Here is a 19,463-nt window from a genome sequence, read left to right as displayed (position 1 = left end):
ATGGAGTTTCACTCTTGTCACCCAGGCTGGAATGCAATGGCACCATCTTGGCTCACTACAACCTCCACCTCCTGGGCTCAAGCGATTCTTCTGCCTCAGCCTCCAGAGTAGCTGGGATTACAAGTGCCCACCACCACACCCGGCTAATTTTTGTATTTTTAGTAGAGATGGGGATTCACCATGTTGGCCAGGCTGGTCTTGAACTCCTGACCTCAGGTGATCCACCAGCCTCAGCCTCCCAAAGTGCTGGGATTACAGGTGTGAGCCACTGCACCCGGCCCACTATTTTCCTTTCAAAGGCAACTAATTTGTCTGGGGCTAGAGTATAATGTTTGATAAATGTGCTATATCACTGGTTTTAAGCCTTTAAAAAAATATATTAAGGCTTAAGGCTGGGCTCAGTGGCTCATGCCTATAATCCTAGCATTTTGGGAGGCCAAGACTGGAGGTTTGCTTGAGCCTAGGAGTTTAGGACCAGCCTGGGCAACATGGTGAAACCCCGTCTCTACTAAAAATACACAGAGATTAGCCAGGTGTGGTGGAGGATCACCTAAGCCATGGAAGTTGAGGCTGCAGTGAACCAAGATCATGCTACTGCACTCCAATTTGGGTGATGGAACTGAGACCTTGTCTCAAAAATAATAATAATAATAAAGAAAATTAAATAATAAAATGTAAAATATATTTAAACCTTTTTATTGCAAATGTAATATACTCTAGAATTATACTGAATAAAAGATGAAATTCATTCTGTTGGGATCCTGGTACCATCCTCAGAGATAACTATCATTTGCAGTTTGATATGTATCTTTCCAAATCTTTCTTTCTTTCTTTCTTTTTTTTTTTTGAGACATGTTCTCACTCTGTCACCCAGGCTAGAGTGCAGTGGCGCAATCTCAGCTCACTGCAACGTCTACATCCTGGGCTTAAGCAATCCTCCCGCCTCCTGAGTATCTGAAAATATATGTGCTCACCACCATGCTTGGCTAATTTTTGTGTTTTTAATAAAGATGGGGTTTTGCCATGTTGCCCAGGCTGGTCTCAAACTCCTGAGCCCAAGCAATCTACCTGCCTCAGCCTCCCAAAGTGCTGGGATTAAAGGTGTGAGCTACTGAGCCTGCCCAGATCTTTCTTTTATGTGCATTTAGGTTCCTACATATACTGTATGTATATATGTGAATGTAGGTGTGTATACATATGTGTGTATGTGTACTTTTCCCACATATGTAAAATTCTACTCTAAACTTGTTATTTGGTGACATTTTGGCAGTTCTTGAGGATTTTACCATGTCTGTTCACGTAGATCTTTCTCATTCTTTTTTTGGTAATTGATATAGTTTGGCTGTGTCCCCACCCAAATCTCATCTTGACTTCCCATGTGTTGTGGGAGGGACCTGATGGGAGGTGATTGAATCATGGGGGCAGGTCTTTCCTGTGCTGTTCTTGTGATAGTGGGCGGGTCTCATGAGATCTGATGATTCTATAAGAGCAAGTTTCCCTGCACAAGCTCTCTCGCTTTGCCTGCTGCCATCCGTGTAAGACATGACTTGCTCCTCCTTGCCCTCTGCCATGATTGTGAGGCCTCCCCACTCATGTGGAACTGTAAGTCCATTAAACTCTTTTTCCTGTATAGATTACCCAGTCTCAGGTATGTATTTATCAGTAGTGTGAAAACAGACTGATACAGTAATTTATCAGTTTCTTTTAAATAGAATGGGCCCTAGAAATACCCTCATGGTGTGGGCTTCCATCAGGTGGATAGGGTAGGATCAAAGGGCCCAGAGAGAGTCTAGGGAAGGAGAAACATTATCATGAGAAATGATAGTAAAAATACTACCCCCCCAAAAAAATATATACATACGTATTTTTTTTTTTTTTTTTTGAGATGGAGTCTCACTCTGTCACCCAGGCTGGAGTGCAGTGGCGCAATCTCAGCTCACTGCAAGCTCTGCCTCCCGAGTTCACGCCATTCTCCTGCCTCAGCCTCCTGAGTAGCTGGGACTACAGGAGCCTGCCACCACGCCCAGCTAATTTTTTGTATTTTTAGTAGAGACGAGATTTCACCGTGTTAGCCAGGATGGTCTCAATCTCCTGATCTCATGATCCACCCGCCTCGGCCTCCCAAAGTTCTGGGATTACAGGTGTAAGCCGCCACACCCAGCCTATATTTTTTGAGATGGAGTCTTGTTCTGCCACCCAGGCTGGAGTGCAGTGGCTGATCTTGGCTCACTGCTACCTCTGCCTCCTGGGTTCAAGCAATCCTCCTGCCTCAGCCTCCCCAGTAGCTGGGATTACAGGTGCCTACCACCATGCCCAGCTAATTTTTGTACTTTTAGTAGAGATGGGGTTTCGCCATAATGGCCAGGCTGGTCTTGAACTCCTGACCTCAGGTGATCCACCCACCTCAGCCTCTCAGAGTGCTGGGATTACAGGTGGGAGCCACCATACCTGGCTTACCCCAAAATATTTCTAACAGCTTGTATTTGTTTCTTAGGGCCGCTGTAACAAAGTACCACAAACTGGGGGCTTAAAACAACAGAAACTTATTCTCTCACAGTTCTGGAGGCCAGAAGTCCAAAATCAAGGTGTTGGCAGGGTCAAGCTCCTTTGGAAGACTCTAGGAAAGAATTCTTCCTTGCCTCTTTCAGCTGCTGGTGGTTCCCAACAATTCTTGGTTTTCCTTACCTTGTAGTTCCCTCACTTCTATCTCTGCATCTTTCATGTGGCCTTTTTCCCTGTGTGTCTGTCCTCTTCTTATAAACACATCAGTGATGGGATTTAGGGCCCACCATAATCCAGTATAACCCCATCTTAATTTATTTTTTATTTTTATTTTTTTCTTTCTATATAAGACAGGGTCTCCCTATGTTGCCCAGGCTGGTCTTCAACTCCTGGGCTCATGGGATCTTCCTGCCTTGGCCTCCCAAAGTGCTAGGATTACAGGCATGAGCCACCACACCTGGCCTATATTTTATTTTATTTTTTGAGACAGGACCTCACTCTGTCACAGAGGCTGGAGAGCAGTGGCACAATCTGGGCTATTTTTAGTAGAGATGGGGTTTCTCCATCTTGGCCAGGCTGGTCTTGAACTCCTGACCTCAGGTGATCCACCCGCCTGGGCCTCCCAAAGTGCTGGGATTACAGGCATGAGCCACCTCGACTGACTGTATCTTATCTTAACTAATTGTATCTGCAAAAGCCCTATTTCCAAATAAGGTCACACTTTTTTTTTTTTTTTTTAGACAGGGTCTTGCTCTGTCACCCAGGCTAGAGTGCAGTGTGGTACAATCATAGCTCACTGTCAACTAGCTCCTGGCTCAAGTTATCCTCCTACCTCAGCCTCCCAAGTAGCTGGGACTACAGGCATGCACCACCATGCCTAACTAATTTTTTCTTTTTTAGTAGAGATGGCGTCTCACTATATTGCCCAGGCTGGTTTTGAACTCCTAGGCTCAAGTCATCCTCCCACCTTGGCCTCCCAAAGTGCTGGGATTACAGGCATGAACCACTGCACCTGGCCCTGGGTCACACTTTGAGCTTACAGGTGAACACTGAATTGTTGTGGGAGTCCCTATTCAATCCACTACAGGGGTCTACAGTTTCCACTTGACTAAAAGTGTCACTAATACTCAATTGTCAAAAGGCATGTTATCTGTGTAGAGCACGTGGAGCAAGTATACTAGGTTTGAGGGACTTCCAATTGAGAGACTCAATGCACTATCACGCAACTCTATACAAGCTTTATTTCATTTTAGTGTGAAAATGTATTTTCCTCTCATGGGAAGGAAGCAGAATATCAGAATTTTAAAGAGAGGAGCAGAATTTAAAGAAATCCCCACATTTTTACAACATAGCTGAAGCTTATATATCGTAATAGTCCACAGGTTTGTACTTAGGACTTTTGCTTTAACCATGATCCAGCAGGCACAGCAGGGACGGGAATATAATTATTTAAGAAGGAGGTAACCAAATGAATTCTGGATTAAACTGTCATTTTTCCAATCTCCCTCATTGTGCAGAGAGAAAGGAGAATTGTTTCAATTCCTCACACAATGCTCTTATCTCATCCTTGGCAAGAACCTTCATGCCTCTGCTTTGGCACTTTAGGTGAGGGGCAGCTCACTACCTCCTGAGACAACCCACTTTACCCCAGGACAGTTTCATCTACAAAACTGTCCTTTTCTTTCTTTTTTGAGTCAGGGTCTTGCTCTGTCACCCAGGCCAGAGTGCAGTGGCACCATTATGGCTCACTGCAGCCTCAAACTCCTGTGCTCAAGTGATCCTTCTACCACAGCCTTGCAAGTAGCTGGGACCACAGGTGTGTACCACCATACCCGGCTTGCTTATTTATTTACTTATTCATTTAGAGATGGGGCCTAGTTATGTTGTCCAGCCTGGTCTCCAACTCCTGGCTTCAAGTGATCCTTCTGCTTTAGCCTTCTGAGTGGCGGAATTCACAGGTGTGAGCCATGAATATTGCCCAGCAAAACTTTCCTTAATAAGTAGGTTTTATCATCCCCAAGCTTCAGACTAGAACATGGGGCTTAGAGAGGTATCATATCATGCAGACACATGGTGAAAAGACTAGAAGGATATATATATATATAGTTATAAGGCCGGGTGTGGTGGCTCATGCCTATAATCCCAGCACTTTGGGAGGCCGAGGCAGGCGGATCACAAGGTCAGGAGTTTAAGACCAGCCTGGCCAACAGAGTGAAAACCCATCTCTACTAAAAATACAAAGATTGGCAGGGCGCAGTGGCTCACACCTGTAATCCCAACACTTTGGGAGGCCAGTGGGCAGATCACGAGGTCAAGAGATCGAGACCATCCTGGCCAACATGGTGAAACGCTGTCTCTGCTAAAAATACAAAAATTAGCTGGGAGTGGTGGCATGCTGTAGTGGTGGTAGCTGTAGTCCCAGCTACCCAGGAGGCTGAGGCAGGAGAATCGCTTGAACCCAGGAGGAGGAGGTTGCAGTGAGTTGAGATGGTGCGACTGCACTCCAGCCTGGTGACAGAGTGAGACTTCGTCTCAAAAAAAAAAAAAAAAAAAGCTGGGCATGGTGGCGTGTGCCTGTAGTCCCAGCTACTCGGGAGGCTGAGGCAGGAGAATCGCTTGAACCTGGGAGGTAGAGGTTATGGTGAGCCGAGATGGCGCCATTGCACTCCAGCCTGGGCAATGGAGCGAGACTCCGTGTCAAAAAAAAAAAAAAAAAAAAAAGATGTTATGTGATTTTCTTAATTTTCCTAAAATTTTTTTCCTTCCTTCCTTTCTCTCTCTCTCTCTCTCTTTCTTTCTTTTGTTGAGACGGACTCTCACCTTGCTCTGTCACCCAGGCTGGAGTGCAATGGCCCAATGTCCACCAACTGCCAGCTTTGCCACCCTAGGTCAAGCGGTTCTTGTGCCTCAGCCTCCCAAGTAGCTGGGACTGCAGGTGTGTGCCACACCTGGCTAATTTTTTTTTTGTATTTTTAGTAGAGATGGGGTTTCGCCATGTTGATCAGGCTGGTCTCGAACTTCTGACCTCAGGTGATCCACCCACCTCGGCCTCCCAAAGTGCTGGGATTGCAGGCGTGAGCCACTGCTCCCGGCCTCCTAAAATGTTTTAAGTACAAACGAATTAATTTTTTAAAACCATGATTATGGGTCCTTCAGTTCAAGGACACTGAGAAAGTGGGAGTCAGGATTGGAACCCATTACTGGACAACTTCCAGTGGATGTGGAATTTTCTGGACTCTCTTCCAGTGACCCCAGTCTTCCGCCTTTATTGTCCTTCCAGTTTCAGGGCTCCTCTCACTCCAGGCTGGGCCTCCACCTCCAGCTGTGGCCCTCATCCCAGAGACTAGGACAGAGCAGAGGAGGGCTTCATAGTGATGATGGGCCCCCAGGCCTGGGCCCTTGAGTGAGGCTGGCATCAAGGCATCCTGTGGCATACCGCCCCCCACCCCATCCAGTTCCCTGGGCAGCCACCATTGCGTTTGTCCCTGTGTCTCCGGTATTAACACCTGGCGAGGAAGTGTTGGAAGGAGACCCACTACAAGGCAGCCTCACCAGCTGTGTGATTTGGTGATTTGGCCAGATTAAGGAAGGAAAGCGCGTCCGCCTGGAGTGTGGAATGAACGTATAGGGTGATCATTACCCTTATCAGCGCTGCCGTCACTGTCGCCGCATGTGAGACACCCCCTCCTCCCCAAGGCCAGTGATTGCGCCAGAGCTCCTGCGCGCTGGCAAGCAGGTGACGCCGCGGGTGACGGCCAGCCAGGGCGGGGGTTGTGGGGGCGGGAGGCAAGAGGAGAAGAGGGCATGTTCCCGTCGGTGAGGCGAGAACTCACCCGTGGTCCAAAGCAACGAGGGCGGGGGGCACCCTCCATCTCTCCCGCACTCCCTCGGGGCACACACTTGCGCGCTCCGCGTCCTCAGGTGCTCCGAGCTTCCCCGCGTCACCCGCAGCCAGGGCGCCCCCCGCGACGCCGCCATTCATTCCTCCTACACTGCGAACGCACCACTCCAGAGCCGGGGGAGCCGCAGGGCGCGACGGGCTCTTCGAGTCCGCATTTCGGCTCCAGCCACCGGACTAGGGCTGGGGGTGTCTGCCCTGGTGCGCGCGCGTCGGCCCAGTTACTATAGACCCCTTCCAGGAGAGACTGAAATACCCAGATTCAGGAGACGGAGACATTGTGGCACGTAGACACAGGAGTCAAGAATGGAGATAGAGAGAGAAAGGCAAAGACACTTAAGGGACAGGCATAGACAAAGGCCATAACACAGCGAAAGAGATACGGGGCACAGAGACAGAGAGATACAGACACTTAGAGATGGACTGACACACACAAAGGCGGAGACAGAGACACAGACGGGCAGTCAGAGACGCACGGACCTGATGATCTACTTAAGACCAGCAGAGCAACTAGTACAAGAGCGCGTCAGCGGCAAGGGCACCATCCCACTGGCCCGAGCTCTTCCCGCGCTGTGGGTTCGTGCCTTCCCCAGTCACCCTGTACCTGAGTCTCCTCCCCGCGCATTTCCCGCTCCCCGCTTTCCATTGCCAGCCCTGCGGCCGCCTTCCCGCCCCAACGCGCCCGGCCAGCTTTTGCCCCCCTGCTCCCAGTCCCCCTTGCACGCCTCTCCCAGCCTAGGGGTCAGACCCTCCCCCAAGCTCCTCCAGTACCAGGCTCGATCCCACCTCCCTTCGGTCCCGCCCCTCCCCGCGAGGTCCCGGCCGGGTTGGCTGGTACTATTCCCCAAGACCCACGTGCTGGCCATTCCCCGCCACAGTGCGGGAACCTCCCACTCCAGCTGCCTCTGTTCCCGGGGTAGCTGGGCGCGCTGCTGCCCCCGGCCCCGCCTCTTTCCCCTGGCCAGTGCCCGCCCCGCCTCCACCGCGCCCCGCCCGCCGTGCTCTGCCGCAGTCGGGCGCTCATCGTCATTCCGCTCTTGCCGCCGCCGCCGCCACCCCCGCCCCCCACCCCCGCCCCCGCCCGGTCCCCGCCACCGCCGCCGCCGCCGCCTGCCCAGCGGCCCGGGAGGCGGAGGCGCGGGGGAGGAGGCCCCGCTTGGCTCCTCAGCCCCGGATGCTGCATGACTTCATCCTTCCGCCGGCTCCCCTGCTGAGGTAGGGCCGGTCCGGCAGCAAGCCCGCCGCCCGCGCCCCGCCGCAGTCCCGCTCCCGCCCCGCGCCCACCCCGCGCCCGCCATGTCCGAGATCCTGCCCTACAGCGAAGACAAGATGGGCCGCTTCGGCGCAGACCCCGAGGGCTCCGACCTCTCCTTCAGCTGCCGCCTGCAGGACACCAACTCCTTCTTCGCGGGCAACCAGGCCAAGCGACCCCCCAAGCTGGGCCAGATCGGCCGAGCCAAGCGAGGTACGCGGCCCGGGCCCGGAGTCGCCGCCTGACCCAGAAACCCTCCGCCGGGCGCCCCCCGGCTGCCGTTCCCCGCCGAGTGCCCGCAGCTCTTGCCGCAGACCAGCGCACCAGCCGCTCTCCGGCCCGGGCTGGAGGGGGGGGTCCCCGCTGCAGTGCGTGTCCCCCTCTTCCTTTCTCCCGGGAACACGGTGCCCCGGATTCGATGCTCGCCACCTCTGGAAGCAGAGCCCTGGCACCCGGGCGAGGGGGAGGGGCCGGTCGGGGCATTTGGGGCTGCACGGAAGTGGGAACACGGGGTAACGGGCTGATTCTTTGGGATCAAATACTGAGTCGGTGGACAATACGAAGAACCTTCGGGTCGAGAGGGGCGTCTAACAAGACAGGGCAGGAGGCCGGGGGTCCGCTTGTCTTGGTTGTTTGCATGGGGAGGGGAGCTCTGTTGGTGCCAGGATCGGAAGAGGGGTTCCAGCGGCGAGAGGGCTCAGGTTGAGGAGAGGGCTGGACCAGCTGGATACTCGGTTTGAGCCCCATTTGAGGAGGGGGATCTGTTGAAGTGCGGGTTGAAGAGGGGGATTCCATGAGCAAGAGGTTTCTGATCAACTCAGAGGGAGGAAGGCTCCGGTGGCAGGAGGGCTCGCACTGGGAGGGAGAATAGCTGGAGCCTTTGGAAGAGGGGCGTTCCGCCATCGGGAGGGGAGGGGGTCTAGGCTTGGCGGCGGGTTGGGTCTCCAGAAGAGTTCGGACGGGGAGGACACGGCGGCACAGGGTTCCGAGGGGCGTCGCTGGGCCACGGGCAGTAGCTGCGCGGGACGCTGGGACGCGGGGCTCATTCTCATCGCCGCCGCCCCCCGAGGCCGCGCGGCTGACGCGCTTTCTCCCTGCGCAGTGGTGATCGAGGATGACCGGATAGACGACGTGCTGAAGGGGATGGGGGAGAAGCCGCCGTCCGGAGTGTAGACGCGCCGGCTTGGGCGGCGGGCTCCGGGCCCAGCCTCGCAGCGGCCAGGAGCGCGGGCCGGCGATGCGGCTGCCGGCGCCCCCCCTCCCCGGCCCAGGCGCCCGCGGGCGGGGGCTGCAGGGCCGTGCAGCCGCCGCCGCCAGGCACTCCGGAGCTGTCCGCTTCAGCACCACGGCGGCCGCGGTAGCGGCGGCGCGGACCCGCCCGGAACCCGCCGCCGCGCTCATGCACTTTAAAACCTCGGGCCGCAGCCCCACCCCGCACACCGGAACGGACACGGAGACCCGCGGCCCCCAGCCCCCGGCCCGCCCCCTCCCGCACGGCTCCCCTGCCCCGCCCCCCTCCGGCCAGTCTGGTCTGCAGACCAGGCGGCCGCCGGTGTCGGACCGCGCGCGGCCAGGGATGTTTGGCTGCGTACTTGCATGAGCTTTCCACCCACCTGAGCCCAGTCCTCCGGGCCGTTCCTCACCCCCACCCCTGTCTGGCGTGACCCCAGCCTCAGCCTCTTTCTAAGGGACTTCCTCAGCACATTTGTATTTTTATATCCGACTCTTTGTTTACTGGCTCTGCTCATGGTTCCTGCCCTCCCCTCAGTCTCGGCCACGCTCTTCTGCGCCTGGCAGATAGGATGGGTGTTGAGGCTGGGGTGAGACAAGCCCCCGACACGGTTACCAACCACATGGCCAGTCTGCCCAGGCCTGACCCCAGGAGGCTTTCTGGCAGACCCCTTCTCCCCAAGGTATCATCACCTTCCAAGGGCCCAGATCCGATTTTACCTTGGACCCCTGCGTCTTGCCCCTGGGAACCCAAATGGGGACTGCTCTGCACCTTTGGATGACATCTGTGGCCCCGGAGATGTTCTCAACCCAGGGGTGCCCTTTGTAAATGTTCCTCCATCCTCACTGTACCAGGAGTGTGTGAATAAACACAGACCTCCCTGTGTGTGTGTGGCCGCTGCTTAGGTCTCAGGAGCCAGGCCAAAATGGGAGGGGCGGCAGGTACTTGGGAATCTCAGGTGCATGTTGCTGGTGAGGGACGGTTGCCAAGTAAGACAGACAGGCCAGCCTGGCCTGGGAACATCATTATGATGTGGCCTCCTTGGGTAGAGATACAACTCAGGCGTGACTGGTCACCAGTGTTGGGGATGGAGCTAGGGTGAGAAACATAAAGCAATCTGGGTTCAAAGCCTGCAGTCTCCTGTGGATAAATCAAGGCTAGATGAGGATCAGTAACAGGCCCCAGGGACAACGGTCTCCAGGCTGGCTAGTGTGCAGAGGGGTTATGCTGAGCTTTGCCCCAGGGGATGCATCACTGGTGGTTTGGTGTGGTGGCAGAGGAGGTTGGGGAACCCAGGAGAGAACTGAGGAACCCAAGAAAGAAGCAAGAAACCTGGAATCTGGATAGTTGGAGCTGGGCTGTATTGGTTCATGTGGGTTCGCTCCCACCCTCTATCTTAGGCATGAGGCCCCTGGGATGTAAGCACCTTGGACCCAACCCCAAGTCCTGAGTCAGGAATTCCAACTACCTGAGGAGCCCAGGGCAGAATGGCAGGAAGGGTGGAGGACCATGCTCTGGCCTCAGAGCTGAATGGCACTAAGGAAGTCCTCATGATCTGAGTCCTGAAGGAAGCAAGGTGAGGTGGGAGGTCTAGGGGGAGAAAGGATTTGGGCCCCCAGAGCCAGCTGGGCCACACTGAGCTCCCCGCCCTTGTGCATGAGGTAGAGATGGAAGTGGAAACCGCTGCCATAGGTAGCATGCCTCAGGGACCAGCCATAACAGGCTTGGGCATAGTGTCTGGTCCGAAAGTGGGGGGCAGCAGAAGTCATTGAGATGAACCGGCCTCCAGGGACCAGCACGCGGCTCACCTGCAAGGCAGACAGAGAAGCCATTGGTGAGAAGTGGATCTTCAGGTTCTCAAAGGTCAGTACTGCTCCAGATGCCCTCCCAGTCAAACCTCAGGAACCATCCCACATCTGTAGCTCAGGCTTTCCATGGCAAAGAGTGAGCCACTTTCTCTGCCCCTGGCCATTCCTTGGAATTAGGGCTATATTCTATTCAGGGAGGGGTATAGGAGTGATATCAGGTATAGGGGCACCACTTTCCTGTAACTGCTCACCTTGGCAGTCTCTGTCACCTGTCAGGAACCTGGCTGCTACCTCATCCCTGTGGCAACCCAGTAACCACACATCAGCCTTTGTGAGCCTGACTATTCCAGCTGCCTCTATAAATCTCGACCCTGCTTAACCCTTCCCTTCCTTCAGAGAGCCACACTCCTGAGGGCGACCCACTACTTACTCCAAAACATGCTTCTTCTGGCTTCTGATTTCTTCCAGTCCCCTGAAACCTCAACCCCGCAGCCCTACCTATTGATCTGCCTTCGTCTCTTGTTGCTCCCTCACCTCACTCAACACCTGGTCCACAGTGTGGACACCTTCAGAGGACACGGTCCAGGGATCTCGTTCCCCAGCCAGCAGGGCATCTAGCGTGCCCTTCTCGAGCACCACATCGAAAGAAGCACTGGGGAACTCCAGCTTCCGCACATCCATGGTCTCCCAGCGCAGCTGCGGCACATGGGCATAGCGAGCCTGCATGGCAGCCACCACGACAGACGAGTAGTCCACACTAGTCACATCAGGGAAGCCTCCGAGGAACAGCTCGTAGCTCAGGGCACTGTTCCCGCAACCTGGGGTGGGAGGGGATGGATGGCAAAAGAGCTACGTTAGCTTTGGTTCTCACCTCCCCCTGAATATCCATCCACTCTTGGCCCCGTTTTCTCTCAATCCAAACCCTCCAGTACTGAGAGGAGGTGGCAGAGTGCAGAAAAAGCACAAGCCTTGGAATCGCACAGGCCTGGGTGCAAACCCTGGCTCTATCACTCCTAGCTGTGTGGGCTGGGACAAGTTGTTTAAATACTAGAAACATGGATTTTTTTTTTTTTTTTTTGAGATGAATTCTCACTCGGTCGCCCAGGCTGGAGTACAGTGGTGCAATCTCGGCTCACTGCAACCTCCGCCTCCCGGGTTCAAGCGATTCTCCTGCCTCAGCCTTCTGAGGAGCTGGGATTACAGGCGCGTGCCACCCCATGCCTGGCTAAAACTTGGATTTCCTATTCAGAAAAATGAAGATAATAATAAGTAGGCCATATACAGGATGTGATGCATTAAACTTAAGAACTAAGCTAGGCGCCGGGCGTGGTGGTTCACGCCTGTAATCCCAGCACTTTGGGAGGCCGAGGAGGGCAGGTCACCTGAGGTCAGGAGTTCAAGACCAGCCTGACCAACATGGAGAAACCCCATCTCTACTAAAAATACAAAATTAGCCAGGCGTGTAGCACATGCCTGTAATCCCAGCTACTTGGGAGGCTGAGGCAGGAGAATTGCTTGAACCCAGGAGGCGGAGGTTGCAGTGAGCCGAGATCGTGCCATTGCACTCTAGCCTGGGTGACAAGAGTGAAACTCCGTCTCAAAAAAAGAAAAAAAAAAAAGAACTAAGAACTGTAGAGTAGCTAAAGGAGCTCTAAAGTTAGGAGTTCAGAGATTTGGGTTCTGATATTCCTAGTCACACAGCCACGGCAAATCATTCAACTCTTTGAGCCTCAGTTTCCTCAAATTCAAAATGGGGATAATACTGGTATCATTAGGACCATAATATTATTAGTAGCATAATAATGATATAAATTAGTATTATCCTAATCCCCAACCTCTTCGAAAACCTTAGAAGATATCAACCCTGGGAAGGCCTCATGTTAGGGGTTATTCTACTTTGTTTTCCAAAACAGAATTAACAAGTGAAGGGGAAACTAGGTGGGGACACACAGTGGAGCTAATTCCTTGCAATTCTTTTTTTCTTTTCTTTTTTTTTTTTTTTGAGATGGAGTTTCACTCTTGTTGTCCAGGCTGGAGTGCAGAGGAGTGATCTCGGCTCACTGCAACCTCCGCCTCCTGGGTTCAAGCAATTCTCCTGCCTCAACCTCGAGTAGCTGGGACTACAGGCACACACCACCATGCCCAGCTAATTTTGTATTTTAATAGAGACGGGGTTTCACCATGTTGGTCAGGCTGGTCCTGACCTCAGGTGATCCACCTGCCTTGGCCTCCCAAAGTGCTGGAATTATAGGCATGAGCCACCACACCTGACCGCAATTCTTAACGTATGTATTGAGCACTACATATTAGGCTCTGCCCATGAATAAAAGTCCCTGCCCTCAAGGAGCTCATGCTCCAGTAGGAGGAACAAATGTGTCATCAGACAGTTGCTGCAAAACATGATGAGTGTTTCAATAGAGACAGGCTGTGAGAGCACACAGGAAGGTCTGGACCTCACCTCAGGTGAGTCAGCCAAGAGTTTCCGGGGAGCTGACAACCAAGCAAAGTCTTGAAAAACAGAGTCTTGACAACTTCCCAACACTCTGGTAGGAAGTGCCTGGAAAGCAGTCCCAAAGGGGATAGGGTCAGGATGGAGAAGGGATAGAGGTGAGAGGAGTGGATGTGGATCTATAGGTCCAATGGGCATGACTTCCTTAGAAGATCCAGTGGCCTCTTCCAGGCCCTCCTATGGCCAGTCCCAGCTTGACAATGGGGCTGGGTGACAGCTCTTGACAGCCCCACTGGGGATCTTCAGCTCTTGGGATTAGATTTCCTTTAATCCCCACTTGCCTCCCTAAGAGGATCACGGGATCAGCAGTTGGGATAGCCCTAATCTATCAGAGTTTGGCACCTGGACAATGTACCCAGAGGCAGCTGGCTGCTTGCTCCCCAGCTGCCCTTTCCCATGTTCTTCTTCAAGCCCTGGGGCTCAAGGAAAACTATCTTGCCTAGGAAAACCCAACACGTGCTTCCCAAAGTTGAAGCCACAAAAAGCCACTATAGATACAGCACATGGGATGGGGGTAAGGGTGGCAGAACCTGACTTAGTTCCAGGTTGAAATCCCACTGGGTTTGCTGACCCACAATCCCTTCATTACCCCCACACCTGACCTCATATACCTGTAGAGCTCTGCCAAACCGTGGACAAATCCAGATTTCCTTCCTTTGTTCTCCTTAGTACAGGATGGCATCTTCCAAGAGAACTTTACCAAAGGTGAAGGGGAAACAAAAGCTGGCCACTGGGGCAGTCATGCTTACAAGCAGTGACTTTTGATTCTATTGACTCAGAGATTTGGGGCCAGCAACTAAGAAGGGGCTTGGGAAAGCCACTGCCTTCCAAAGTGGAGCCTGAGGGAAGTAGAGCCTTGGAGAATTGATCCATATCCAGGAATACATCACATGAGGCCTAGAGCTGAGTGGATCCTAACTCAACACCAAGAGATTGAAATATAAGCCAGAATGCCAATTTACTAATTTATAACAAGAAAAATAGCCATCATGGGGACTGGAGTTGAATCCTCTGGCCAGTCCCTTTTCTCTTTATAGGAAATCTAAATTGGAAGTCAAATTGATTCCAGATTAATTTTTTTTTTTTTTTTTTTTTTTTTTTTGAGAAGGAGTCTCGATCTCGGCTCACTGCAAGCTCCACCTCCCAGGTTCACAGCATTCTCCTGCCTCAGCCTCCCGAGTAGCTGGGACTACAGGCGCCCGCCACCACGCCCGGCTAATTTCTTTTGTATTTTTTTTAGTAGAGACGGGGTTTCACCGTGTTAGCCAGGATGGTCTCGATCTCCTGACCTTGTGATCCGCCCGCCTCAGCCTCTCGAAGTGCTGGAATTACAGGCGTGAGCCACCGCGCCCGGCCGCTTCCAAATTAATTTTTGATTATGATCAAAAGATTCCAAAGAATTACTTAAGCATACGAGTTCAAGAGGCTGCAGTGGGCCAAGATCACACCACTGCACTCCAGACTGGGGACAGAGCAATACCCTGTCTCTAAAAAAACAAGAAGATTCCTACAGAGTGTGAAGTCAAGCAAGCATAGCAAATCAGAGAAGCTCAATAACAGCAAAGTGGGGCCAGCCATCCATGTACATTCATCTGCTATGAGGATGTTTCAGCCATAGGGACCAGATACACGAGTCTTCCAACAAGGTACTCTGTTCTCTGAACAGTCCTGGATAAACTGCCTCTCTGATTCCCATTTTCAATAAAAATAATAATAGCTAACAGTCATTGAACACCAGGTACTATGTTAAGCATTTATAAGAATTATTTCAGTTTACTTTCACAGTAGAGCCATATAAAGGATACTATTGGCTGGGCATGGTGGCTCATGCCTGTAATCCCAGCACTTCTGGAGGCTGAGGCAGGCAGATCACTTGAGGTCAGGAGTTGGAGACCAGCTTGGCCAACTGGTGAAACCCTGTCTCTACTAAAAATACAAAAATTAGCTGGGTGTGGTTGTGGGCGCCTGTAATCCCAGCTACTCGGGAGGCTGAGGCAGGAGAATCGCTTGAACCCAGGAGGTGGAGGTTGCAGTGAGCCGAGATTGCACCACTGCAGTCCAGCCTGGGCAACAGAAAGAGACTCTGTCTTAAAAAAAAAAAAAAAAAAAGATACTATTATTACCATTCCCATTTTCTACATGGAAAAATTGAGGAAAGTGGTAAGAAACTTTCTCGAGGTCACATAGTCAGTGGAAGAACCAGAATTTGGACCCAGGCCTCTGTCGCTCCAGAGCCAGAGCTCTTAAACCAGTGTGTTCAACTGCCTCCCAGTTTTCAAGAGGCCCACTCACCTTCAGTCGTGACAGTCCATTGTTAGCTATATCAATATGACCATTAGGCTATAATTCACAATGTAGTCATTTCACCAGTTTTAAGAGTTCCAGATGCCTCCCTACTCCCATCTGTGTGGTGTCACAAAGCACCCTTACTTCACCACTTCCCTGCTGCATGACAGTAGTGGACACTGTCAGTGTTCTGACCAGATGTCCTGGGAGTCTTTTTACCGATTTTTATTTTTATATGCCTAGGTTTTGGTGTGTGTTTGCTTCTAATGGTGTACATCTGTGACTCTTCAGGCTGAAACTACCTTCAGGGAAACTTTGCTTCTTCCCTTTCTCTGTTCCCTCTAGCTCTTACCAATCCTCCTGGGAGCACATTCCTGACAAATAACTTGGACATGAATCCTCATCTCAGGATTTGCTTCTGGGGAACTCAATCTAAGACAATGAGTGCAGGGATTGCCAAATGCAGCTTGCCACCTGTTTTGCTAGATAAAGTTATATTGAAACATGGCTATTCTCATTCACTTTTTTTTTTTTTTTTTTTTTTTGAGATGGAGTTTCACCCTGTCACCCAGGGTGGAGTGCAGTGGTGCAATCTCGGCTCACTGCAACCTCCGCCTCCCTGGTTCATGCAATTAATTCTCTTGCCTCAGCCTCTGGAGTAGCTGGGATTACAGGTGCCTGCCACCACACCCGGCTGATTTTTATATTTTTAGTAGAGATGGGGTTTCACCATGCTGGCCAGGCTGCTCTCGAACTCCTGACCTCAGGTGACCCGCCTGCCTCGGCCTCCCAAATTGGTGGGATTACAGGCGTAAGCCACCCCGCCCAGCCTTCATTCACTTTTGTATTGTCTGTAGCTGCTTTTCCACTACAATAGCGGAACCGAGTCATTGTAAAAGAGACGGTGTAGCCTGCAAAGCCTAAAAAATTTACTTGTTTGGCCGTTTTCAAACAAAGTTTACAGACCCCTAACCTGGAGTAAGTCTCTTAATACTTTTGACTTGCCTTTAGGGGTTGTCATAAGGATTAAGTAAGTTAGAAAGGGCCCAGCACATTCTCTGGCTCTTATCAGGCACTCAACTTAAGTCTGTTGATGTGGAATGTAACGTAGAGTATTCCCCAAGTTGTGGGTCCTGTTCTTACATCTTGGGGATTCTAGAAATTCCCCTTTTGGTTTTTAGACTTCTTGCCCCTCCTATCCAGAAAAGGATAGTTCCCAGTCAAGCAGATTTTTTTTAAAGCATCAGTTTGGTGAAAAACCAGTCAAGCAGATTTTAAGGCAGTGTCACTCTGCCAATCACCAGCATAAGAATCTGCTGTGAAGCTTGTTGAACATACAGATTCCTGAGACCCACATTAGACCATCCCTGGAATTAGAATCTCACAATGCAGTCTAGCTCTCCAGGTAATTTTGATACACACTAAAGCTTGTGAAAACATAGATCTAAGATAAATCTATAAATAAGTGCAATGGTTTAAAATCACAGATTCAAGAAAGTGTTTACTTGTGGGGAGAAGGGGTTTTAGGAGGACCACACAGAGAACCTTGAATATACTTTTCATTTTGCCAGGCATTGTTCTAGGTATCCTTCATGCTCACTTAATCATCTTAAAGCCCAATTAATAAATATGCTTATGTTTTTAAGGTTGAGAAAATGGAAGCACTGAAATTCAAGTATTTTGTCCAGGATTACACAGCCAGTATAAGCCGAGCCAAGATTCCAACATAATTCACTGCCTCTAGAGTCCAAGGTGGTTTTTTGTTTGTTTGTTTTTTGTTTTGCTTTGTTTTGAGACAGGGTCTCATTCTGTCGCCTAGGCTGGAGCCCAGGGGAGCCATCACAGCTCACTGCAGCCTGGATCTCCTGGCTCAAATGATCCTCCTGCCTCAGCCTCTTGAGTAGCTCAGACTATGGGCACAGGCCACCATTCCCAGCTAAGTTTTTTTTTTTTTTTTTTTTGAGACAGGGTCTTACTCTGTCGCCCAGGCTGGAGTGGAGTGGTGCAATCTCAGCTCACTGCAACCTCCACCTCCTGGGCTCAAGTGATTCTCCTGCCTCAGCCTCCCAAGTACCTGGGATTACAGGCACGTGCCACCACACCTGGATGATTTTTGTATTTTTAGTAGAGACGGGGTTTCACCATGTTGGCCAGGCTTGTCTTGAACTCCTGACCTCAAATGATCCATCCGCCTTGGTCTCCCAAAGTGTTGTGATTACAAGCATAAGCCACTGCTCTGGCCTACATTTTTTGTAGAGATGGGATCTCACTATGTTGCCCAGGCTGGTCTTGAGCTCCTGCGATCAAGTGATCCTTCCACCTTGGCCTCCCAAAGTGCTGGGATTATGAGCGTGAATCATGAGCCCAGCCCAGAGTCCAAGTTCTTTCTTTTTTTTTTTTTTTTTTTGAGACAGAGTTTTGCTCTTCTTGCACAGGCTGGAGTGCAATGGCATGATCTTGGCTCACCGCAACCTCCACCTCCCTGGTTCAGGCGATTTTCCTGCCTCAGCCTCCCAAGTAGTTGGGATTATAGGCATGCGCCACCACACCCGACTAATTTTTTGTATTTTTAGTAGAGATGGGGTTTCTCCGTGTTGGTCAGGCTGATCTTGAACTCCCGACCTCAGGTGATCCGCCCGCCTTGGCCTCCCAAAGTGCTGGGATTAATGGCGTGAGCCACCGCCCCCAGCCAAGTTATTAACCACTAAATTATACTTTTTTTTCTATCCCTAGTAATGTTCTATTTCTCAAACTGAGTGGAATAGACACACACATTAGATTTGTTATTTATACCTTACATATCTATTACATATGCCTTTTTTATTTATTAAAGACTTCACTTAAACATACAAAGGCTTTTACAAAGAGCAAAGTAAAAACGACAATTGGAAGAAAACCTGTTGCTCATTCAAACTTTACTAGCGCCTCCAAGGTTGACAGTAGGAGAGAACCTCAAGAGGTCAGCCGAACACCCCAGAGCCCTACCTTTCCTCCGGCACGTCTTCCCTTTGGGGAATCGTATCACCCTGGGCGGCAATCTCCCCTCCACCCCTAGAGGGTGCTGTTCTCACGCTCTAAGGCATAGGACCAAGTTTCAGATAGGACTCTCTCTAGGTGGCTCTGGCTCCCAGTGCCCAGGGGCAAAAAGAAAAGCGCTGGGCGTTATTCTCGAGGTGCCTGCGCGTGCCGCCTCCGATGTGAACTCGCAGTCCCATTTCTAGAACTGAATCTAAAGCTCAGAACGGGTTCATGACTTGTCCTAAGTTATACAAGTCTATTAGCGCTAGGACTTGAACTAGGTCCTCTGAGCAATCCGGTCCCCAAGGCTGCCTGACTCCCGAGGGTCCGGACAGGGTCTTGGGTACCCCCCATGCTCAAACTCTGAGGGACTGCCTTTCTCCAGAGGGCCCCGGGACCAACAATCTCTTACTCCTGTTTGCCTTGACTAAATACAGCCGGGACTCTGAAGGAGCTGGATCTCGCGTCCCAACTCAGGCGTCCTCCAAGAGGGGTAGACAGGCGGGAGGAAAGCGGACCGGGCCAAGCCCACGCGGCGCCGGTCCTGCCAGCTCTACCTGGCGGGGCCGCGCCGGGATTACCCACCTAGCACAAGGATACGGTCCTCGGGCCGCAGCTCCGGCTCTAGGAGGGCACGGAAGGAGGAGAAGTCCCCGAACCAATCGTAGGGGGCAGAATCGGCTGCGCCTTGGTAGCGCTGATCCCAGTACTCGACTTCGCGGTACCCGCAGTTCCGCTCAGGTAACTCCGGAGGCGCCCTACCGGCCCCAGGAGAGGCCATGCTCTCAACCGCCGGGCAGCCAGAGCCGCCGGCCCTTCAGCCAATACGGAAGGCAGGATGCAGAAGGCGGGGCCCTGGTGTCTCCGCCCACCATCTGCAGTTGCTCAACACAAACACGTGGAACTTCCGTCCTTTACTAAGCGCTCTTCGAAAAATCCTCCGGCTGGGAAAACCATCG

At 51.8% G+C, this 19,463-nt stretch overlaps 2 protein-coding genes across 2 annotated transcripts; one reads left to right on the top strand and one right to left on the bottom strand.

Moving 5' to 3' along the window:
• Positions 1-7,427: 7,427 nt before the first annotated feature.
• CAMK2N2 (calcium/calmodulin dependent protein kinase II inhibitor 2) lies at positions 7,428-9,768 on the top strand. Its single transcript, XM_054481386.2, has 2 exons — positions 7,428-7,865; positions 8,755-9,768. Exons 1-2 carry the CDS (start codon positions 7,697-7,699, stop codon positions 8,823-8,825), a joined length of 240 nt encoding a protein of 79 aa, XP_054337361.1. The 5' UTR covers positions 7,428-7,696; the 3' UTR covers positions 8,826-9,768.
• A 455-nt stretch (positions 9,769-10,223) lies between these two features.
• On the bottom strand, positions 10,224-19,427 carry EEF1AKMT4 (EEF1A lysine methyltransferase 4). Its single transcript, XM_054481384.2, has 3 exons — positions 19,090-19,427; positions 11,226-11,509; positions 10,224-10,691 (listed from the first exon to the last, which is right to left on the bottom strand). Exons 1-3 carry the CDS (start codon positions 19,283-19,285, stop codon positions 10,404-10,406), a joined length of 768 nt encoding a protein of 255 aa, XP_054337359.1. The 5' UTR covers positions 19,286-19,427; the 3' UTR covers positions 10,224-10,403.
• Between the last annotated feature and the right edge of the window lie 36 nt (positions 19,428-19,463).

Source organism: Pongo pygmaeus, chromosome 2 (genome assembly GCF_028885625.2).
Source record: "Pongo pygmaeus isolate AG05252 chromosome 2, NHGRI_mPonPyg2-v2.0_pri, whole genome shotgun sequence".
In the NCBI taxonomy this organism is placed as follows: domain Eukaryota; kingdom Metazoa; phylum Chordata; class Mammalia; order Primates; family Hominidae; genus Pongo; species Pongo pygmaeus.
Note: the sequence above shows the minus strand (reverse complement) of the source record. Positions and strands in the feature narration are given on the sequence as shown.

What these genes read in the sequence shown, in the direction of transcription:
- EEF1AKMT4 (XM_054481384.2), bottom strand. Translation starts at nt 19,285, where the DNA reads ATGGCCTCTCCTGGGGCCGGTAGGGCGCCTCCGGAGTTACCTGAGCGG. An exon ending in GGACCGTATCCTTGTGCTAG is followed by an intron (nt 11,510 to 19,089) that starts GTGGGTAATCCC and finishes CTCCCACCCCAG; the next exon opens with GTTGCGGGAACAGTGCCCTG. An exon ending in TGGACCAGGTGTTGAGTGAG is followed by an intron (nt 10,692 to 11,225) that starts GTGAGGGAGCAA and finishes TCTGCCTTGCAG; the next exon opens with GTGAGCCGCGTGCTGGTCCC.
- CAMK2N2 (XM_054481386.2), top strand. Translation starts at nt 7,697, where the DNA reads ATGTCCGAGATCCTGCCCTACAGCGAAGACAAGATGGGCCGCTTCGGC. An exon ending in GATCGGCCGAGCCAAGCGAG is followed by an intron (nt 7,866 to 8,754) that starts GTACGCGGCCCG and finishes CTCCCTGCGCAG; the next exon opens with TGGTGATCGAGGATGACCGG.